This window comes from Salvia splendens, chromosome 5, assembly GCF_004379255.2.
Source record: "Salvia splendens isolate huo1 chromosome 5, SspV2, whole genome shotgun sequence".
Classification (NCBI taxonomy): domain Eukaryota; kingdom Viridiplantae; phylum Streptophyta; class Magnoliopsida; order Lamiales; family Lamiaceae; genus Salvia; species Salvia splendens.
The window spans coordinates 428,796-447,943 of NC_056036.1; the positions used below are offsets into that span (position 1 = coordinate 428,796).

The window sequence follows — 19,148 nt, forward strand, 5'->3', positions numbered from 1 at the left end:
AACAGATAAAACCATTCGTATTGAATTAATTTGAAACGATCACTTAGACAAAGTCAAGTGATTAAATTTATGAGTTACTTCTACTCGTTGATTATTGACTGGATCCATTTTATGAATACTCCATATGTCGATAATTCAGTACATCATGTATTGGGTTTAATTATAGGCTTTATTATTCTATGAAAGCAATATTTATGGTATTATATACCTGACGATTCCTTTGAAGTAATTCCTACCACAATACTATAATACTAGTAGCTATGTTAGTCCAACATTTTGTTATAGATAGATAGATAAAGAGAATTCCTCAAATAGTTAAGTACAAATAATAAAATTATTAATTTCAATATATGTATATATACTCCATACCTTCACACATTAGCCAAATTAAAAGGTCAATCTAATATTTATAAAAATAATTTATAATTGCTAAGACCGAAAAAATGAACAGCAGCAAGAAGCCAAGAAGCAATGGCTCATTAAGTTAGTCAAGGACGCTAGACATGTTAATTAAATTTGTCATATAAAAGTCAAACCTATATTATTATAGACTTGAACTTTACATTGATTCGTACATTAGCTTTGAGTAAGTTTAAATACTTTTACATTGAAATTTTTCTTTATTTCTTTGGGAGTTATGAGTATTTCTAATCACATAAATGAAAGTTAATGGAGTATCTACTTATAAGACCTTGACAATTCAATGTTTGATCAAAATAGCACTTGAAATTGAATTAATCATATATCGCTACGTGAAGAAAAAAAATCGAAAATTTTAACTTCAACAGTACTATATATAGTACATCATTTGTCTACATTTGAATCTAAAACTTAGCAATACAAAAACATGCCTCCACCACTAATTATCCTCTTCCTCATCCTCATCCTCCTCCTCCCTCACCAGAGAGCTCTCACTCACGCCGCCAACGGTGAGTGGGAGCTTCTCCACCCGAACATAGGTGTCTCAGCCATGCACATGCAGCTCCTCTTCACCGACCGCGTCCTCATCTTCGACCGCACCGACTTCGGCCCCTCCAACATCTCCCTCCCATCCGGCCGCTGCCGCCGCGACCCCAACGACACCGCTCTCCCCCTCGACTGCACCGCCCACTCCGTCGAGTACACCCTCGCCTCCAACTCCGTCCGCCCCCTCATGCTCCTCACCGACACCTGGTGCTCCTCCGCCGCCCTCCTCCCCAACGGCACCCTCCTCCAGACCGGCGGCTTCAACGACGGCGACCACGCCGCCCGCCTCTTCAGCCCCTGCTCCGGCGCCGCCGTCTCCTGCGATTGGCTTGAGATCAACCCCGCCCTCGCGCAGCGCCGCTGGTATGCCACCAACCACATCCTCCCCGACGGCGGCGGGGTGATCATCGTGGGCGGCCGCCGCCAGTTCAGCTACGAGTTCTACCCGAGGCGGAGCGCGGCCGAGAGGCCGCGCAGCCTCCCGCTTCTCATCCAAACCAATGATCCTCGGGTTGAGAATAATCTCTACCCTTTTGTTTTCTTGAATGTAGATGGAAATCTATTCATTTTCGCGAATAATCGAGCAATCCTGCTCGATTATGTCCGCGGAGTGGTTGTGAAAAATTACCCGATGATCCCGGGTGGGGATCCGAGGAACTATCCGAGCTCCGGCTCTGCTGTTCTGCTCCCGCTGAACAGCAGCTCCGAAGCTCAGGTCCTCGTGTGTGGGGGTGCGCCTGCAGGAGCTTATGTTAGTGCCAATAATGGGAAATTTGTGACCGCGCTCGACACGTGTGGTAGGATTCGAATAAATGACCAGAACCCCCAGTGGGCCATGGAGACCATGCCTGGTCCCCGGGTCATGGGAGATATGGTCTTATTACCTAATGGGGATGTCTTAATTATCAACGGGGCCGGTTCGGGCACGGCCGGGTGGGAATTGTCCAGGGACCCGGTTCTCGCGCCTGTTATCTACCGACCCGACAATCCTGTTGGGTCGAGATTCGAGGTGCAGAGCTCGAGTTCCACTCCTCGAATGTACCACTCGACCGCAGTATTATTACGCGACGGTCGTGTCATCATTGGTGGGAGCAATCCTCACACGTATTATAATTTCACTGGAGTTTTATTCCCAACTGACTTAACTTTAGAAGCATTTTCTCCATCCTACTTGAATTCGTCATATGCTAGCACACGCCCAAAGATTATTTCTCCTGTCTCGCAGTCTAAAATCGGCTATAGACAACCACTTGTAGTAGGTTTCACGGTCCCTTCGGGCCAAATTGACAATGGTTCGGTTATGGTTACAATGGTGGCTCCCCCATTTGTAACTCACTCGTTTTCGATGAATCAAAGGTTGTTAGTACTAGGTCAGGGAAACGTAACGGTTAATGGTAATTCAAGTCGAATCTGGGTCGTCTCCCCGCAATCAAGCAATGTTGCCCCACCCGGATACTATCTTTTATTTTTGGTTCATCGGAATATTCCTAGTGAAGGTATTTGGGTCCAAATAAATTGAAGGATTTTTTAGATATAGATATATACATTCATATTCATTCAAATACACATGAAAACAATTGGATTGATTGTCTGCTTTCTTTGTTTTTTTTACTTGTGACGATTTATTGTTGTTTACTTATATATGCAATAAAAAAATTTGTTGTGACGTCGTGGTCTCGTGTAGAAAGTTGCAACCATGACAGTTTTATCAGAGAAATAACCTACTAGCTGAACTAGCAATGCAATGTTATTCTGTAGTAGTAGTATTATTATATTAGTCTCGTCAAAGAAATAAATTTATTCTACCTAAATTATTGTCAATTTCTTAGTATTTACTCTCTCCGTCTCAAGTTACTTGAGTCGTATTCCTTTTTAGCTTGTCCCAAGTTACTTGAGTCATTTCATTTTTTAGCTAAAAATAAAACATCTAATCTCACATATTTTATTTTTTCTTTTACTTTACTCTCTCTTCTTTCTCTTACTTCATTCTCTTATCTACTTTATTTAACTCATTAAACACAATTTTCTTAAATCTCGTGTAAAAAAGAAACGTCTCAAGTAACATGGGACGAATGGAGTATATGTATTGAAGTTCTTTAATATGCATGCATTTGTCAATTATATTGACCAAATAGAATCATTTAAAATGGAGATCTAAAATAAATTATTTCAGTCTCCTTTTTTTTATTGCATATATAATTTCCATCTTAAATCCATATTACTAATTATTTAAAAATGAGAAATCAAATAAAATGAAACAATCCAGCCTAGAACATGCGTATATATATAATAAATAAAAAATAGACGTACATCTCACACAAAATTACTCTTTTGAGCTCGTGAAATAGATAATATAACAAAGACAAAAAACAACTAATACAATAACTTTTTGTTCGTCCGAATTTCTGTCGGTTTCTTCACGTGAAAGCATTTGATAATAATTTTATTACAACTTGTAAATGGTGCCTACCACTAGGAACTCAAAATTTTCTTTGAATTCAGTGACTATTATTTTTTGGTTGCGTCTCAAAATAATGCAGTCTTTGTATTATTTGATGTATTTACAATGGATTTTAATTGCAATACATAAAGACATGTATTTATTTTAATCATAGTAAAACACGTTAAAGATCAATTGGAACAATTAAATAAACACTATTGACAATTGACGAAAATAAACACACGTTCGAGTTTCGGTGGTTAGTTTTGGTTTTCATATTGAATATATATCCTTTTTAATTCAGGTCAGTAACTGAAGTGGTATATACATGTATTCGTTACATGGTGTAATTTTAATTTGATTTTATATATGGGAATATTTAATATTAGAGGAAACTAACTAGTGACGGAAAATAGTTTTGGTGAATTGAGTCGAATCTCGATTGAAATCGAGACGATCAAATTCAGTGTTACAATTCTTGACTTGTGATTGAATCGGAAGAAAATGGTGATCGCCGTCCTAATCCAACGGCTAAGCAGCCAGCATCGCAATGACTCCCATCACCAACCGTCCATTTCCACTGCCTCATTAATTACTCATGCTACAGTTGGCCAAATTCTATCGCAATAAACAGTGATGAATCCGATAAAATAAAATACAATGTTGTAGAAGTGATGAAAATGAGGAAACACATAAGTGCGTGTGTTCGTGGGTGTTGCACAATTATTTCGCTGCCCCATTTCATTCCTTGCTCTCTTTGATTTTAGGGTTTCGGCTCTCACCTAGTAAGCTCTGTGTTTTCCTACCGAATTCCGTAAAAATGTTGCCTTGATCTCTATTTCGCGTTGCTCTTGCCTTTAGTTGCTAAATTTTAGTGCGTTTGCTTTGGTTGATTTTGGGGTTTGTGTGAAATGGGTTTCCTGTTTGTCTGCTGAATTAATTGTTTGTTAAAGTGAATTACTTTGTGTGTTCCATTTTAGCTGAAAATTGAGGTTGAGTTCGTTTTTATGTTTGATAATTTACCATCTACTTTTCGTCATAAAATAATATTCAATTGATTCAGATGCGTTGAAATAGCATGATATTCTACTTGATCTGAGTGGCTGCCAAAGATCAGAAACTGAAGAGAATCAATATTTAACAAAGTGTGCAAGTATTAGTGTATTTTAGACTTCATTATCTAAGCTGAGCTTCACATTGCGTTTTCTTTTTTTCTTTTTTTTTGAGAGAGAGAATGGGAAGAAAAGTTGCATTTGCGCTATAAGTTGCTATGGTTGGAGATTCTTTCATTCCACCAGTGTCTTTCTTTGGATAGTAAGCTTGAGGTTTGCATCGCAGGTGTACTTTTATCAAACGATGATCTCGGCCTTGTAAATGTTTTGATGTAAAATGTTGCCTAAATCTGCATAATGCAAGCTATTTCTAACAAAAATGTGTGGGTTGAAACTCGAAGCTAAAATCAACTATACTTACACTTCAAAATCAAGAGTGATCTGTGAATTATTGTAAACAATATTAGTACTAGTTGATTTACCAAATTATAATCAAAAGTTGAAACTTTTTGGTAGCTTAAATTCAATCAAGTCTTTGGGTGTGATCTGTGAAGTTCATTGTTTCAACAGTTAAGCAGTATGGATGATGGTTCTGGGAGTAAATGATTATTGTGTTGGTTACAAATATGATATGATTGACTTATATATCAGCTGTGTAAAGTCACCAAGTGTTGTTTTTCAAAATTCTATGCTCCAGGAGCTGAATTATTACAAGTGATGACATGCTTTGTGTCTCTGAACCATGCTACATTCAGAACCTGACATACCTATTTCGTATTTGGTTAAGTTATTCGGTGTAACACTGGCGACTCTTACTGTAAATATATGCTTCTTGTTCGTATGTGGCATTGCACCGGCAACTCTTACATATCAATTTCAACGTATTTCCCCTTGGAGCAATTACGCTAGTTTGATTTGTGTGACACAATCTTCTTTTCCTTCAGGGTGCATGGTTTAGTGGGCTTTAGTTGGCATTCGTACTAGCAGATTCTTTTGCTGTGGATCTTAGATGGACGATAGTAGGCACCCCGAAAATGGAAGGCATAAAGCACCTCAGCAGGGTCAGGTAAACAAAGTGGCACGGAACTGATGGGAATCGGTTGCTTGCACTCAAGATTTCGACTTTCATACTCTGCCCTAATTGGTTGATAAAAATTCATTTTTGTATCAGTGGTTGATGCAGCATCATCCATCAATGAAGCAGATAATGGCTATTATGACTGAAAGAGATGCTGCAATCCAGGAAAAAAATCTTGCGATTTCTGAAAAAAAGGCGGCCGTAGCAGAGAGGGACATGGCTATTATGCAGCGGGATGCAGCGATAGCTGAACGAAATAATGCCATAATGGAACGAGACAGCGCTATTGCTACTCTTCAGTATCGAGAAAATGACATCAACAACAACGGCAACATATCCCCTTGTCCGCCCGGATGCCAAATTCCCCGCGGAGTGAAGCATATGCATCATCCTCAGCATCAGCACGTACATCACCAAGCTCACATGGTTGAAGCCCCGTACACGAGCAGGGAAATTCAGATACCCGATGCGGTTCCAGTTTCGCCAGAGCCTGCAAAGCCCAGTCGTACAAAACGTGCTAAGGAGGCGAAACAAGCTGCACCTGCGAGGAAGGCTCCAAAGCCAACCAAAAAAATTAAACAGGAAGAGGATGATCTCACTAAATCTGAGTGGAAGGATCAAGATCTTGGTTTGAACCAGGTTGCCTTTGATGAGTCGACCATGCCCGTGCCAGTCTGTTCATGCACTGGGGTCCTAAGGCCGTGCTACAAATGGGGCAACGGTGGCTGGCAGTCACCGTGCTGCACAACCAATTTGTCAATGTATCCACTCCCAGCTGTGCCTAACAAGCGACACGCCCGTGTTGGTGGAAGGAAGATGAGTGGAAGTGCGTTCAACAAGCTACTTGGTCGACTTGCTGCTGAGGGGATTGATCTTTCCAACCCGGTTGATCTCAAAGAACACTGGGCAAAGCACGGGACAAACCGCTACATCACCATCAAGTAAGTACTCTCAACAAGGATTAAAAGGGATTTCTCAAAATGCTGCACATCATCACCATCAATGCTGGAGAGGTGTATTTAATATCTGGCTTAGGTAAATAGGAAGGTGTGCTACACTTGGTGTAAGATTGATGATGCTTATCGTGCCCGCCCAGTTCTCGTTGTGTAATAATGTGTATGAGAATGTTGATGAGAGATGGCAGAAGGGATGTAATTGTAAAGCAAGGATCTATGAAAATGATGTCTTATTGTATCAAATCTAAGAGCATTTCATGATGATTCTGTTTGTGACTGGGTTGTATATGATGAACCTCATTACGTTTGTAGGATCTCCATGGATTAGGTGAATGATGGAATGAGGCTTAGTATTTTTACGGAAGAGTAAATACTATTGGTATTTTATGGAAGGTTATGTGGCTTAGTTTTAAGAAATTATTACTCCCTCCGTCTCTAATAATTTGGCTCCATTTGACGGGACACGGGTTTTAAAACCTGTAATAGAAAGTAGGTTGAAAAATTTAGTGTACTCTGGGTCTTTTTTTTATATAGTACTAGTTTTATTTTATAATAAAATGTGAGTAAAAATGAGTTAGTAAAATGTATGGTCTACTATCAAAAATAGGAAAAGAAAATGTGACAAAATTTTGTGGAAGAAAAAAATCGAAGTAAGTTGATAAATTTTCAGGGAGAGACGGAGAGGGAGAGAAGGAGAGTGTTTTTCATTGTTTTAGTTTTGTTTTTTTTAAATACTATAGTACTATTATTTTTTAAGAATTGATTTTTGTTAATCATTACAACTCATTTCATTTTAACTCAAACTCCAAATACTTAAGACATCAAATAAGATTTTGTTAAGTCAACAATTAATAATAATAATAATAACATTGGATTTTTGTAATGACCAATGTTGAAACTTGAAACCTTGATATGAATATAAATACTTATCAATTAATTATTTTAATCTTTCTAATAATTTAATAGTAGATCGGACTTCTCCACATTCTCACAAAACAAAACAAAAAAAGTATTTTACCGGAAGTATAAGAAAAAAGTAAATTTCATGAACACAATCCCAGTCACTAACAGAACGTCAGCACAAACGAGACTCGTGCAGTCAAAGAAAACAGAAGACAAGCCACAGCCGTGAATGATACCTTTATTCATTGGATCTATCTACCACATGGAATTAATTGAGCTGCAATTGCTATTTTGACATCATAGTGTAAAATTCTTGATTGTAGCTTTTGAGAATCAGTAAAGCTATCTTTATGGATCTACAATATTATAGCAATGAAGCAATTAATTTTATTTTCTCAACACTCTGAATTTCAAGTCTTCCACAAAATGGGGTAGTAGTATCAGAAGAAGCACTCTAATGTACACTCATATTTACAATATGGTGGTTGATCTGTCTTGTGTTCATCGTTCTTCGCGCCTAACAGCGTTTGGATTGGACACCATATCCATCATCATCTTCTCCGGCGAATCTTCCCAGTTGGTAAATGTTTTCAAGTCGATCTGCAAGAGATTAGAATAGCATCAGAGTGCCATTGAAGCTTGATTGACTGCCTGCTCAATGAAATACAGTGAAAGATCGGGATTACCTTTCGCCTTTGATCTGTAAAAATCTCTTCTCGCTTCTGATGAGAAGCTTGGACCTCTCGCGCAGATCTCCCGCCTAACCCCCATACCTCTACTTGGAAAACTGAGGCTTCAGTTGGAAGGAATCCCTATCAATGCACACACACAAATTGAGATCATCAACCACACCATCCAAATGAATCATAAAGTGAATGTGGATAATTGTATTCGCCACTTCCTCAAAAACCAAAGAAAATAATGTTGTTTTAAACTCAAAAACTAAAAACTAGGTCCAGTCCTATTCAGTGAATGCTGAGTAAAAGGAACTAATCTACTAATAAGAAAACAATGAAAAGCTAACAGATCAAAGAGTTGGAGTTGTATGGTAATACCTGATTGGGGAAGAGGTTGCCATGTTGGTATGTTTTGTCAACGGCATGGTGGCGTGCGGTAACTCTTGCAAAATCATCATCCAAAAATATTCTTTCGTTTCCTAAAGATCCACCAAATGCAAGTCCTACTGGTTTAGGTTTAGCCTCATAAGACCTACCTTGCGAATGACTATAGACAAAGTTTTTCTCCCTTCCTGCCAATTCGATAAATCTCCGGTCAGTTTTAATCATCTTACACTGAAAATAACATATATATCGTAGAACAAACCCCAAGTGGCTGACCAGAGGATATGAATGCATGGAAGACTGGGCTTAAAGCATACAGACTGCCAGAATTTCCATAATATATATCCTTATTTTCAAATCCCCCATTTGTGAGTGCACCAATGATCCATGGCCTTGCATTGGTCTTTTGCTCACGCGCAGAGATAAGCATTATAGTTGGACCATTGTAGCCTTCAACCCTTGACCAAAAGCGATTAAGACCTTTGCCATCAACAGAAGACCTGCATGCATGACTTGAAATGTAAAACACATGCTAGAGTATAATATGAGAAACACAAACGCAGTCGAGTACTGTAAGAGAGTGGACAAACTGGTAAAGTAGGTTGTCGATCGTTTCATCGTCATCGTTGGGAAAACAAGTTTTTGACATCTCTTCATACATAGCACCTCTCAATGAGAGTGAGATAGCCCAGGCCCTTCCAGGAGTCAAAAGGCGATGTTTAGAAATTGCTAAAGAGGAGCTCTCATGAGCAGAAGCGCATGATGTCTCTGATTTCTCCTGCAATTAGGCATTTAAAGGTTATGGTAACAGAAATACAATACAAAATGCTCGTGAAGCTCCATTGATATCATGATCTTATCAAAAGACAGTTTTACCCGAGTCTCGTCCTCATAAAATTGACACAGACCAAGACAAGATTATGAAAAAGAACTATTAACAGACCACTATAGCTCTAGTAATGGACCAAAGCATCCATCTTAAACATCGTAGGAACTCTTTTAAGCAATATAATGCATTTTCAGTGAAATCCTACGAAAACTTGCATGTGAAATTATGTATAACATCATACAAAACAATATGATGAACTGAACAAAGTGTGCCAACCTCCGGGAGCGTGAGGTAACAGAGTCTTGCATGAACGAATTGTTGAAAGCAATCTGCAAGGTGAGGTACATTCTTCAAAGCCCAAAGATGAATTTTTGCAGCAGGAAGTTGCATATCTATCTCCGACACACGGGAGTCCCAAAAATCCAAGCCGGCATCTCCTTCACTACACGCCTCAATAGCCGAGAATACCAAATGAGATATATCCGGAACACTAAATTTCCCTTCTCCCTTCCCTGCATTCAATCTAAGCATCCTAGAATCACAAGAGAAAATCCAACAGATGCACAGAAGCATACAAACATCACGGGGCGACAAAGCCCCACTAATTTTGCAATCATCATTAAACAGCTCAAACTGCAGATCAACTCGAACCCCGGCCTTGGAACACGCCACAGAAAATACCCGAAACAAATTATTCAACAATGTGGAAGCAACCGCCCTTCCGCAGATATTGGTGTAGCCTCTCAAGAACTCAACTTCACTCACTCCATTTTCATCAGCCACGAAAAACAATTCAACTATTGCAGAACCTAGATGAGTAAACAACAGGGGCAATTCCTTAAGCACCACATCTTGATCGAATTCCACATTCGCGCAAGTCAAATCGAAACATTTCTGAGACACAAAGTAAAAGGGGGAAACGGAGTAAACAACTGGTTGCGTAATCAAAGAATCAAAGTTGAGGCAATCGAGTAATAAATTTGGGGAATCCAACGCAATATCGAGTTTGATCAGGTAAGTGGTGACCCAATTCTACAAAAGCACGTGGTGATTATAATTTGTGGTTAATTTGTTATTGTTGAATTACCTGCAGAGATGGGAGAGGAATCGATTGAGTTTGTGGATCAGAGAGAAGAGGAAATGATTTCTGGAGAGATGGTAGGGCTCCAGTTGAAGCAACTAGTGATTGCACTTCGAGCATCTCCGGTGATGCTCCCTGCTCCGTCGACGATGATTGCCCCATTTCTCTGATAAAGAAGAGATTTTTCTGGAATTCTGAAGGTGGGAGTTGTGGGCCAATTTAACTGCCTTTACCAACATCCTTTTATTTTATAGTTTTTTAATCAGTACCAAAAATTAAGTACGTCCCAAACAATACCCCATGGGTCATTTTATCTATTTTCCTATATTTATTTGTATAGATTTTGAATATGCATATTTCTGTTTATTTGAGTCAAAATTTAGAGCGATAAACGAAGTTTTGGGGGGAAAAAGAGAATGATGAAAAGCTACAAGGCTGAATCAGAATCCAATTTACATACAGCATTCATCTAATACGATCATATAACACATTCAAGTTGAATCCCCCTGCAGCTGCATCCCCGCCGCGGAGTTGAGCAGCTGCATCCCCTCCTCCCCCATCTGCTTCACCTCCGCCGGCGACAGAATCCTTATGCATCGAACACACCCAACAAACTCCCTACACAACATATCATCATCATCATACACATTATACATGCCTCACCTTTTCAGTAACTAATTAAGAAAGGAAAGAGCTCGACTTACTCCCACGGATCATCCCCAACGAGAAGCACGTCGCTCTCAAAGTCCACGTACACGAGCTTCCATCCCGAGCCGGGGTCGTTCAGCAGACCCTCCAGCCCGAACATGCGTTCAATCTCCGACCGCAGCTGGTTGTACGTTTTGAAACTCGACACGTCAATCGACCTCCCCACCGATCCCGCCTTTTGAATCTGTCATCACCAACACGAATTAACCAATTAAATTCTGCTTTTTTTTTGTAGTGGAATGAAATGGCTAGATCATCACCTTTGTGTAAGTCCGGAATCTAGGAGTGACTTGCTGGAAGGAGCTCTGCTGCAGGAGATTGTTGTCATCGAAGTCCACGTTGCTGGATGATGCCCCGCCCGAGTTGTCAGCGTATTCCTGTATGGAGAACGTCCGGGAGTCTGCTAAGCTGGCCGACGTGATCTGCGATTGGACGTCTTGGGTCGAGCAGAAGCCCCCCACCATGTAATCCGTGGGGTTCGAGAAATCCATGTTCTTGAGGGCGGATAAGTCGTCCAAGATGGTGCTAGAGACCGAAGAAGGGTCGATCACCGTGCTCCCGCTGTTACTCCCGTCAAGATTGAGACAGCTGTATATGTCACTTTGTTTGTGGTTATCATCTGACAAATCTTTCAAAACATTAGAACAATACTGGAAGTTCGACATGTCGTGATGAGGCAGCAGCACGGGAAGAGCGGCGCACTTGGGGTTGCTAAATTGGCCGTCCCATAACTCTTGTCCGACTGAAGGCAGCATCATCGGGTAAGCCACTTCAGACGACATTGGAGACTGGTCAGGTTTCTTGAACACGGACAAGGATCCCGTGTTTCTAAACAATCCCGGGGGAGGATATGGACACATCATCGGGTATGGGCTAAAATCGACCAAGGCGTTGGCAATAGTAGATTCAACGTGGGATGGATTGACCGTTAGATTTTGAAGACTGTGTGTCTCCAGGCGTGTTTGCGTTTCACACGGACTCGTTTGGAAAGGCACGGAGCCTCCACCAATCTGCCCCGACACCATCAAATCGTTGCTGAAGCTTTGTGGATTCGTGGGCTTACTCATCAATTTTTCTTCGCTGAGCTGTCCCTCGGACTGGCACTGACCTGATTGATTCGCAGCAGGAACGGAGTCGATCTCCGACAGTTCCTGACCAGCTCCTGGAGATATTAGGTTCCCGGATATGTTAGGCTTTCTGTATGGCTGGCCGGTGAAGCTCTGAGAATGAGTGTCGGCTTGCAGACAAACGTCCTTGATGGCCGGTTGCACTAGAGACTTTGGTTCGTGCAACGCAACGTCTTTCATTTCCTGCATAGGATGAGGACTCATCATACCATGAGGCTTTCCAAGCATCTTCAACAATTGCTCGGGCCACATGCTTGATATCGGGGGGCATTGAAACTCGCCATGTGGATTCTCTGGAACCCTGAGGAAAGGCCGATTCATTAAAGAATCCCATTCGGGCGGTGCTCCTGATTCATGGAAAACAACGAATCAGCAAATACGAAAACACAACCAAAACAAGTCGATGCTTATAAAACAAACTACCTATGAAAGCCGAGTGGAAAGGGCGTTTCATGTTTGCGGTTAGAGATGGAAATATGAAGAGGCTCTCGGGAGTCTCGATCTCCCAAGGGCTAACTCGATTCTGCTTATCACCACATCCAGGCTCATCCCACTCCACCTGAAGACTACGCCACTTCGAGGCGGGCCATCTTAATGGATCTATGTCGCTTATTCCTATGATCGTGCCCATGTATCTGTACAAAGAAGAAGAACGTAAAGCAATGACCGAGGCGATATGGAATACAAAGCGGATCTGCTTCGCCTGTTACCTCCGTTTAGTGGATTCTTCGGTTTCAAACATAATGCCGAACCTCATACCAATAGACAGCTGCGTCCCAAAAACTGCTTTTCTATATTTAGCCAACGGAATGACAAACTCCGAGGGGCATGCCCTACAAAATGGGGTGAGTGAGTTAGTTTGAAAAATATGAGGGCGGATCCGTTAGCTAAAAGGAGTTATTTAAGAAACCTCGGATTGTAAAAGATCGTAAACGGGCTTCTGTTAGCAGCAGCATGAGCAGCAGCAGCAAGGATTCCTATATGCATGCTGTCAGCAGATAGAACGGAAGATGGCATCATCGTTTGCTGGCGGTTGGCACGCCTCACTCCCAGCAACAACTGCGATTTCTCGTCCCTACAGGGAAAGTAATGCAAACAGTGGGCATACATAACGACCGTGACTGGATTATGCGGTTAACTGTAGAGTTACAAACGCTACCTGATAAACAGCACTGAATCACCAGCTCGAAGCCGCTTTGCTCCAACGAACATACTCCAGCCAGTTGTAAGAAGGTGACGCTTCGGCTGCCCTAAATAAAGAAAATTCAAAAATACCGAGGTTATTATACTTATACTACAGAGGCATGCCTCGAGCTTTGTACAACTCTGCAGCGTGATTACCCCGGTATATGTGGCGAAAGGTCCAGGTGTTATCGTGTAAATCCCGGACCACTAGTTCTTGAAATGGAGGTTGCATCGAGTAATCCTGAAATCGTTAAGCATAAAATGAATTGATATCATTTTTTAGATATAGAGAGACACGTATAGAGCCAATTAGACTAAAACCATACTAATTGAGGGAAAAGCTTTTCGGCCGCCCTCCTAGGAACAGAAAAACCACCATGCGTGCTTGTATCACTAGCCGTCAAAGTTTTGCAGAAGAACTCCGTTGGATGTTTACTCGGTTTTAGTCCAAAATCAGGTACAGGGAATACATCCTTTTCCTGCCACAAGGAAAACGCACATCATCACAGTGACGAAAGGCGCACAACATGGAAAAATACTATCTTCAGTTGCTAGACTTACAGAATTTATGCACTGCAGGCACATCTGGGCGTAGATCTCATCGGTTTCTTTGTCTGCCTGTTGACACAAACACATTTAAATTGATGCAATGAGTTGTTAACCAAAGCCGTAGAATAGTTTCCCTCTCGAAATACTTACATGGAGTGTAACGTTGTGAACTTGGCACAGCAACTGAGTGGGAAGATTCGGATAGTTTGGTATTTGTGTCGTTGCTGACCTATTTGTGGAGACGGCAACCTGATGCAGAGAAACCGAGATATACTAGCTCAATCAGAACCCAACTCGAGCAAATGAACTCGAGATATACACACAAACTCAAATGATTATGGCCAAAACTCATGCTGTTTGTAGCTTCAACCACAGAATTCAATCAGTGGAAGGTCAAAAAAGCGCAGAGGAACATCACATTCGAGCTAGCACGATACTTGCACTAGCTACACAATTGCCTAACAGGGCCTTAACTGCAATGAAAGCAATTCCACTATCTACATTCCTTCCAAATTATGCAGATTTCGCAGTTCATTCGAAGATGAAGATATGAGCCTAAATAAGTATACAAATAAAATTAAGGCCAAAACACATGCTATAAGCAGCTTCAGCGAAAGAATTCTATCCGTAAAGAAAAAAACCACAGCAGAACGACACATTCGAGCTAGCACGATACGTGCACTAGCTACACAGTTGGCTAACTACATTCCTTCCAAATTAGACTGATCTTGCAGCTCATTCAAAGATGAAGAGACGAACCTGCTCACTGTGGCCTTGTGGGAAATAGTATACGAGGCTTCCCACCGGAGGCAAGGTGACGAGTGGACCAGCACAGGCATGCCACAGCTCAGAATTTATTGGTTTCTTTACCCCTAAAACATCAACAACTCATTGATAATTGATAAATCCATACAATGCCACATAATTTCACCAAAACAACACACACACACACACATGACTAAGAAAGAGAGATCAGGAGATGAACCAGAAACTAACCACTGTGATCCTGCATTTCCTTCAACAGCTTCATACCATCAATCACATTGCTTTCCCCACTCACCAAACCTCCTCCCCCTGCCTTCATCTTTTCTTCAATAAAAGCCATCTTCTCCCTTCTCTCTCCAGCGCACACACTACTTGAATCCCACAACACTAGGCTCCATCTCTTGCAGCAAGCAAGAATCAAGCTTCACAAAGACTGAAAAAATCACCCCACCAACAAAAAAAACACTAGTTCAAGAAAATGCATGTATGTTAAACAATTGATGAGAGGAATAAGGCCAAGACAGACAAATATTGAGAGAATCTAGTGGTATGAGAGGAACCAATCAAAGAAGGCATGCTCAAAAAACACACTGCAAAAAAGTAGTAATACTGAAAAATCTAAGTGGGGCTTCCTCGCCCTATCACCAACAACCCATCCACAGCGAAAAGGGAATTTTCTTTTTTATTAAAAAAGTCACAAAAATATAAATACACACACAGCACGCGGATCAAAGCATGAGTGGTTGGACTATCAAGTGTTTCCTCTTCCCTTTTTTCTCCCTTCTCATAAAGAAATTGACCTTTCAGCAGAAAATATGGAGTTTTGAGATGGCAAATGGAAATGACAAAAAATAAAGGTTTCACCTTGCTCTTTCTCAATCAACATAGCACCAAAAAGATTCAATCTTTATCTCTCTAACATTCCTACACTGTTCTCGAGTTTCTCGCTACATGTGATTTGAAGGCAAAGGGTGTGATTACTCTTAAGCTGCGCATAAACTTGCTTAAAATGGTTGGTTCTGTTTTGAGAGCTGAAGAAATGAGAAACGGAAATTTGCAGAGAAAATCAGACAACCTTTGCTTGCACCCATTAACTACTACCATGTACTGTACTAGAAAGAACGTAGGTAGCATTTTTTTAGTTTTTATCACACAAAAACAAGTTCCAATTTTTATTTACTAATAAATCCTTCATTAATCCCTATACATCTTCATGTGGGCTTAACGTGTTTGTTAGTACTAATTTTGATTTTTATAAATCATTTTCATTTAATGTGGAAATTTATGTGCTAAACATACTGTTTTCACACAACTTTTTAATCTAACAAAAGTATAATTATCTCAATGTAAAAAAACTCCACTATAGTAGTAAGTTTTTGCAATATAATTAATTAATTCAATGTTTATGAGTTGTTCTCCATTAAACTGTATAGATTAGTTAATAAAGATAATCCACTACACATTCTTGGAAGCAAGTTTCCCTTTTTTCTCCACTTTTTAAAAATTGATGTGATGTTTTATGCAGCATTTCGAATAAGTTTTGTACAAATTGACACTTTATATCAAGTGTATCAAAGATTCAATCAACAAAATATATCTTCATCATTTATTGCTTCATAAAATCTCATAACAAAAAATTGTTTCAGGGGAGATTATTATACTAATACTATTACAAATTATAAATAAAGAGAAATGACAAAAAAATTAATGGGAAAGGCGTATTTTAGCACGTGGATTACGAGGTATGAGGAAAAAAAGGGGTCATTTCTCTTGTTTGAGCGTATCAAGACTAGACCATTTTTGTGTTATTTTGGAGAATATTTTATATTCCAAAAATAAAATGGAATTGTATTTTTCTTTTGTCATGAGCTTTCGCGTCACATTATTATATTTTTGAATATTGGGCATGCGAACCGTGCATGATAGTCACAAACATACGGCGCACGTTAGGAATGCACCTCGAAAATAGCTACTCTGCCGATTTCCCATTTTACTTGATGATGTGTCTCAACAACCTTTTTTTTTTTCAAGGAAAATAATGTGTTTACACTTTCATTTAGGAATTCTTTGACATTATCTACCTACTTTTTTTAGAAGGTTTAATTCAATGATTGATGCTAAATGGCCCCAGCCACACAGCTAAAAAATTAATAAAAAAAGTAGTGTAATTAATGCTAATTTAACAAAATTAATTCACCTCAAATACAGCAAACATAATTCGGACAATTGTACCCTTTCACTTGTGGAGATATCTTTTTATATATACAACGAACTTGTGTAGTTGCATTCTTTAAATATTTTTAATTATTATAGTTCATATATACAACGGTTTCTATTTAATTTATTTATTAACCATTTTATAGTTTGATTCCCTTTTCAGTAAAATAGTATGATTGCATCGCAACATAATTTATTACTAATGATTAAAAATAAGAATATGTTAAAATCTATTAATGATAAACTAATGCATTTTAATCCATTTTTTATATTTGAGTTATTATGGACTTAAACTTATCTTAGTTCAAATGAAAATTTAAATTGATCTTGTGTTTATTTAATTAAATAATTTGGGATTTCGGTCGTTATTAGATACTCCTACAATATATCTCGATTTAGTTGAATAATTGAAATTTTTAATTTATGTATTAAATTCAATTGGACGGTTGAGTAATTAAATTTATCTCAAATTCAACTACGGGTTCAATTGATTTCAAATTCAATTGAAGACTTTGAAGATTTCAATTCATCTTTGATTTAGTTTAGGAATTGTAGATTTCAGTTAATCTCTAAATCCAGTTGAGTATTTAATTGATCAATTAATTTGTAATTAAATCAAATTTCTATTTTTTTTTAATAATCATATTTCCAGTTGATACATCTAAACTTCAATTGATGGTAAAATTAGTTGAATATTTATTACAATATTATTATTACATTATTTTTTTATAGCTATTTTTATTCAATAATAATTGGAAATTATAACAATGTACGTATATAATATTACAAACTACAGCTATTTTTTCCTTATTGGTAATATATTTACTGAACTATTCATCAATTTAATTTACTAATTAAGTATAATATTCGTTTGCCATCATTTAAACATTAAGGTGGTTGGTTGAAATTGAATTATAAAAAATTTTAATTAAGTAACAACTGCCCATCAACCCATGTATGCCCAAGAACAAAGTAGTGATTCAAAATACTGTAAAAGTCCCTTAAAACAAAATTTGATGATGATATTATGTTTTTCTTAATTTTAGTAAAAAATGATGTGGTAATTATATAACTTATGAAGTTAATTTAAATTATTGTGAGGTTATAATTATTTAGAATAAAATAATTAAAAATAGAATAAAACCTTAAATTATACTCCATAAAATATAGAGTTAAGTAGTACTTTGTTTTGAAACAAATTAAAGTTACTAATTAATTTGATACATACAAGTACTATAATTTAATAATCATTGTTTTATAAGTAATTCAATCATCATCATCGGCTAGCAGCTCATTTTTAAAAGTACTGAGCTTATAACTTATACTATAGTATATGTCATTAGTAAATAATAACTCTTAATATATTATATAGCACATACTGTAATCCATGTTAACAATCATAATATTAATTGCTATTAGCATTAGATTATATCACACCTTATAATTGGAAAAATATATTACTTTTATAAAATATTATGTATAATTAATGTTATATTTTGATATTGTCATTTAAGTATTTTTTAAATATATTAGTATATTATAGGCTATACATTAATATACTAATGCAGTAGGGAAGGATTTTGATTTCTCTAAGAGAGTGGGAGATGGCGGCGAGGAAGGAGAAATTTCATGTTTTTTCTCAAAAAATTATTTTATTTTAAGATTTTACTGTATAATTTTTATAATAAAATTTAAGTTGGAACTAATTATCATACCGTGTTTAAATTTTGCACACGCTACTATAGTACTATTCAAAACAATAATTAGTATATTAATTTATGAAATTATATTAAAATACACTCTATATTTTTAATATAATTGATAATATTAAAATATAAAATGATAATATATAGTATCACAACTTATAAATTATTATTGACTTCAACTTTAGTATCGTATAATAGTAAAAGATTTTTAAAATAATTAAAGTTTAATCATAAAATAAAAAATCAGTGTAAAATAAGATATTTGAATGAGATATTTGAATTATTATGGCATTAAATGAGATATTTGAATTATTAATATCCATGGCATCCAAATTTACTAAAATGCGATTTTATGGCCGGTCATAATGTGGCTAAATAGCATTTCCCTTAATTTACAACCCACATTTGCACAGTGCCATTTTTATATAAAATGAAATAATGGAATCAATGGCAAAGTCATAATTTTATACCGGGCTCAAACCGTGTTAACAGTTTTAGGATACAAGAACAGTATAGACTATAAGA

The 19,148-nt window shown here is 38.0% G+C and overlaps 4 protein-coding genes across 5 annotated transcripts; 2 read left to right on the top strand and 2 right to left on the bottom strand.

Annotated features, from left to right (window-relative positions):
- Window positions 1-846: 846 nt before the first annotated feature.
- LOC121805143 (aldehyde oxidase GLOX-like) lies at window positions 847-2,748 on the top strand. Its single transcript, XM_042204932.1, has one exon. It carries the CDS (start codon window positions 848-850, stop codon window positions 2,483-2,485), a length of 1,638 nt encoding a protein of 545 aa, XP_042060866.1. The 5' UTR covers window position 847; the 3' UTR covers window positions 2,486-2,748.
- Window positions 2,749-4,019: 1,271 nt separating this feature from the next.
- On the top strand, window positions 4,020-6,756 carry LOC121805290 (protein BASIC PENTACYSTEINE6-like). Of its 2 annotated transcripts, none has more exons than XM_042205097.1 (3): window positions 4,020-4,191; window positions 5,403-5,524; window positions 5,630-6,756. In XM_042205097.1, exons 2-3 carry the CDS (start codon window positions 5,468-5,470, stop codon window positions 6,479-6,481), a joined length of 909 nt encoding a protein of 302 aa, XP_042061031.1. In that variant the 5' UTR covers window positions 4,020-4,191; window positions 5,403-5,467; the 3' UTR covers window positions 6,482-6,756. The 2 variants fall into 2 exon arrangements, with proteins under 2 accessions (XP_042061031.1, XP_042061032.1); XM_042205098.1 differs by lacking the exon at window positions 4,020-4,191 and adding an exon at window positions 4,199-4,731.
- A 1,003-nt stretch (window positions 6,757-7,759) lies between these two features.
- Window positions 7,760-10,596, bottom strand: LOC121803599. The gene is made up of 7 exons (XM_042203231.1): window positions 10,373-10,596; window positions 9,562-10,179; window positions 9,047-9,234; window positions 8,733-8,956; window positions 8,451-8,644; window positions 8,082-8,207; window positions 7,760-7,995 (listed from the first exon to the last, which is right to left on the bottom strand). Exons 1-7 carry the CDS (start codon window positions 10,526-10,528, stop codon window positions 7,897-7,899), a joined length of 1,605 nt encoding a protein of 534 aa, XP_042059165.1. The 5' UTR covers window positions 10,529-10,596; the 3' UTR covers window positions 7,760-7,896.
- A 111-nt stretch (window positions 10,597-10,707) lies between these two features.
- On the bottom strand, window positions 10,708-15,385 carry LOC121803598 (auxin response factor 5-like). Its single transcript, XM_042203230.1, has 13 exons — window positions 14,932-15,385; window positions 14,695-14,807; window positions 14,086-14,184; window positions 13,948-14,004; window positions 13,713-13,865; window positions 13,543-13,627; window positions 13,361-13,451; window positions 13,112-13,276; window positions 12,912-13,034; window positions 12,625-12,836; window positions 11,335-12,548; window positions 11,071-11,258; window positions 10,708-10,984 (listed from the first exon to the last, which is right to left on the bottom strand). Exons 1-13 carry the CDS (start codon window positions 15,038-15,040, stop codon window positions 10,858-10,860), a joined length of 2,736 nt encoding a protein of 911 aa, XP_042059164.1. The 5' UTR covers window positions 15,041-15,385; the 3' UTR covers window positions 10,708-10,857.
- Between the last annotated feature and the right edge of the window lie 3,763 nt (window positions 15,386-19,148).

Bases quoted from the DNA above. Each gene is read 5' to 3' on its own strand.
- LOC121805143 (XM_042204932.1), top strand. From the start codon at position 848: ATGCCTCCACCACTAATTATCCTCTTCCTCATCCTCATCCTCCTCCTC.
- LOC121805290 (XM_042205097.1), top strand. From the start codon at position 5,468: ATGGACGATAGTAGGCACCCCGAAAATGGAAGGCATAAAGCACCTCAG. The intron at 5,525-5,629 runs GTAAACAAAGTG...TTTTTGTATCAG, and splicing joins AAGCACCTCAGCAGGGTCAG to TGGTTGATGCAGCATCATCC.
- LOC121803599 (XM_042203231.1), bottom strand. From the start codon at position 10,528: ATGGGGCAATCATCGTCGACGGAGCAGGGAGCATCACCGGAGATGCTC. The intron at 8,645-8,732 runs GTCAGCCACTTG...TCGAATTGGCAG, and splicing joins CCATGCATTCATATCCTCTG to GAAGGGAGAAAAACTTTGTC. The intron at 7,996-8,081 runs GTAATCCCGATC...AATCTCTTGCAG, and splicing joins TTACAGATCAAAGGCGAAAG to ATCGACTTGAAAACATTTAC.
- LOC121803598 (XM_042203230.1), bottom strand. From the start codon at position 15,040: ATGGCTTTTATTGAAGAAAAGATGAAGGCAGGGGGAGGAGGTTTGGTG. The intron at 13,866-13,947 runs GTAAGTCTAGCA...TCCTTGTGGCAG, and splicing joins GCCTGCAGTGCATAAATTCT to GAAAAGGATGTATTCCCTGT. The intron at 13,628-13,712 runs GTATGGTTTTAG...TAACGATTTCAG, and splicing joins AAAAGCTTTTCCCTCAATTA to GATTACTCGATGCAACCTCC.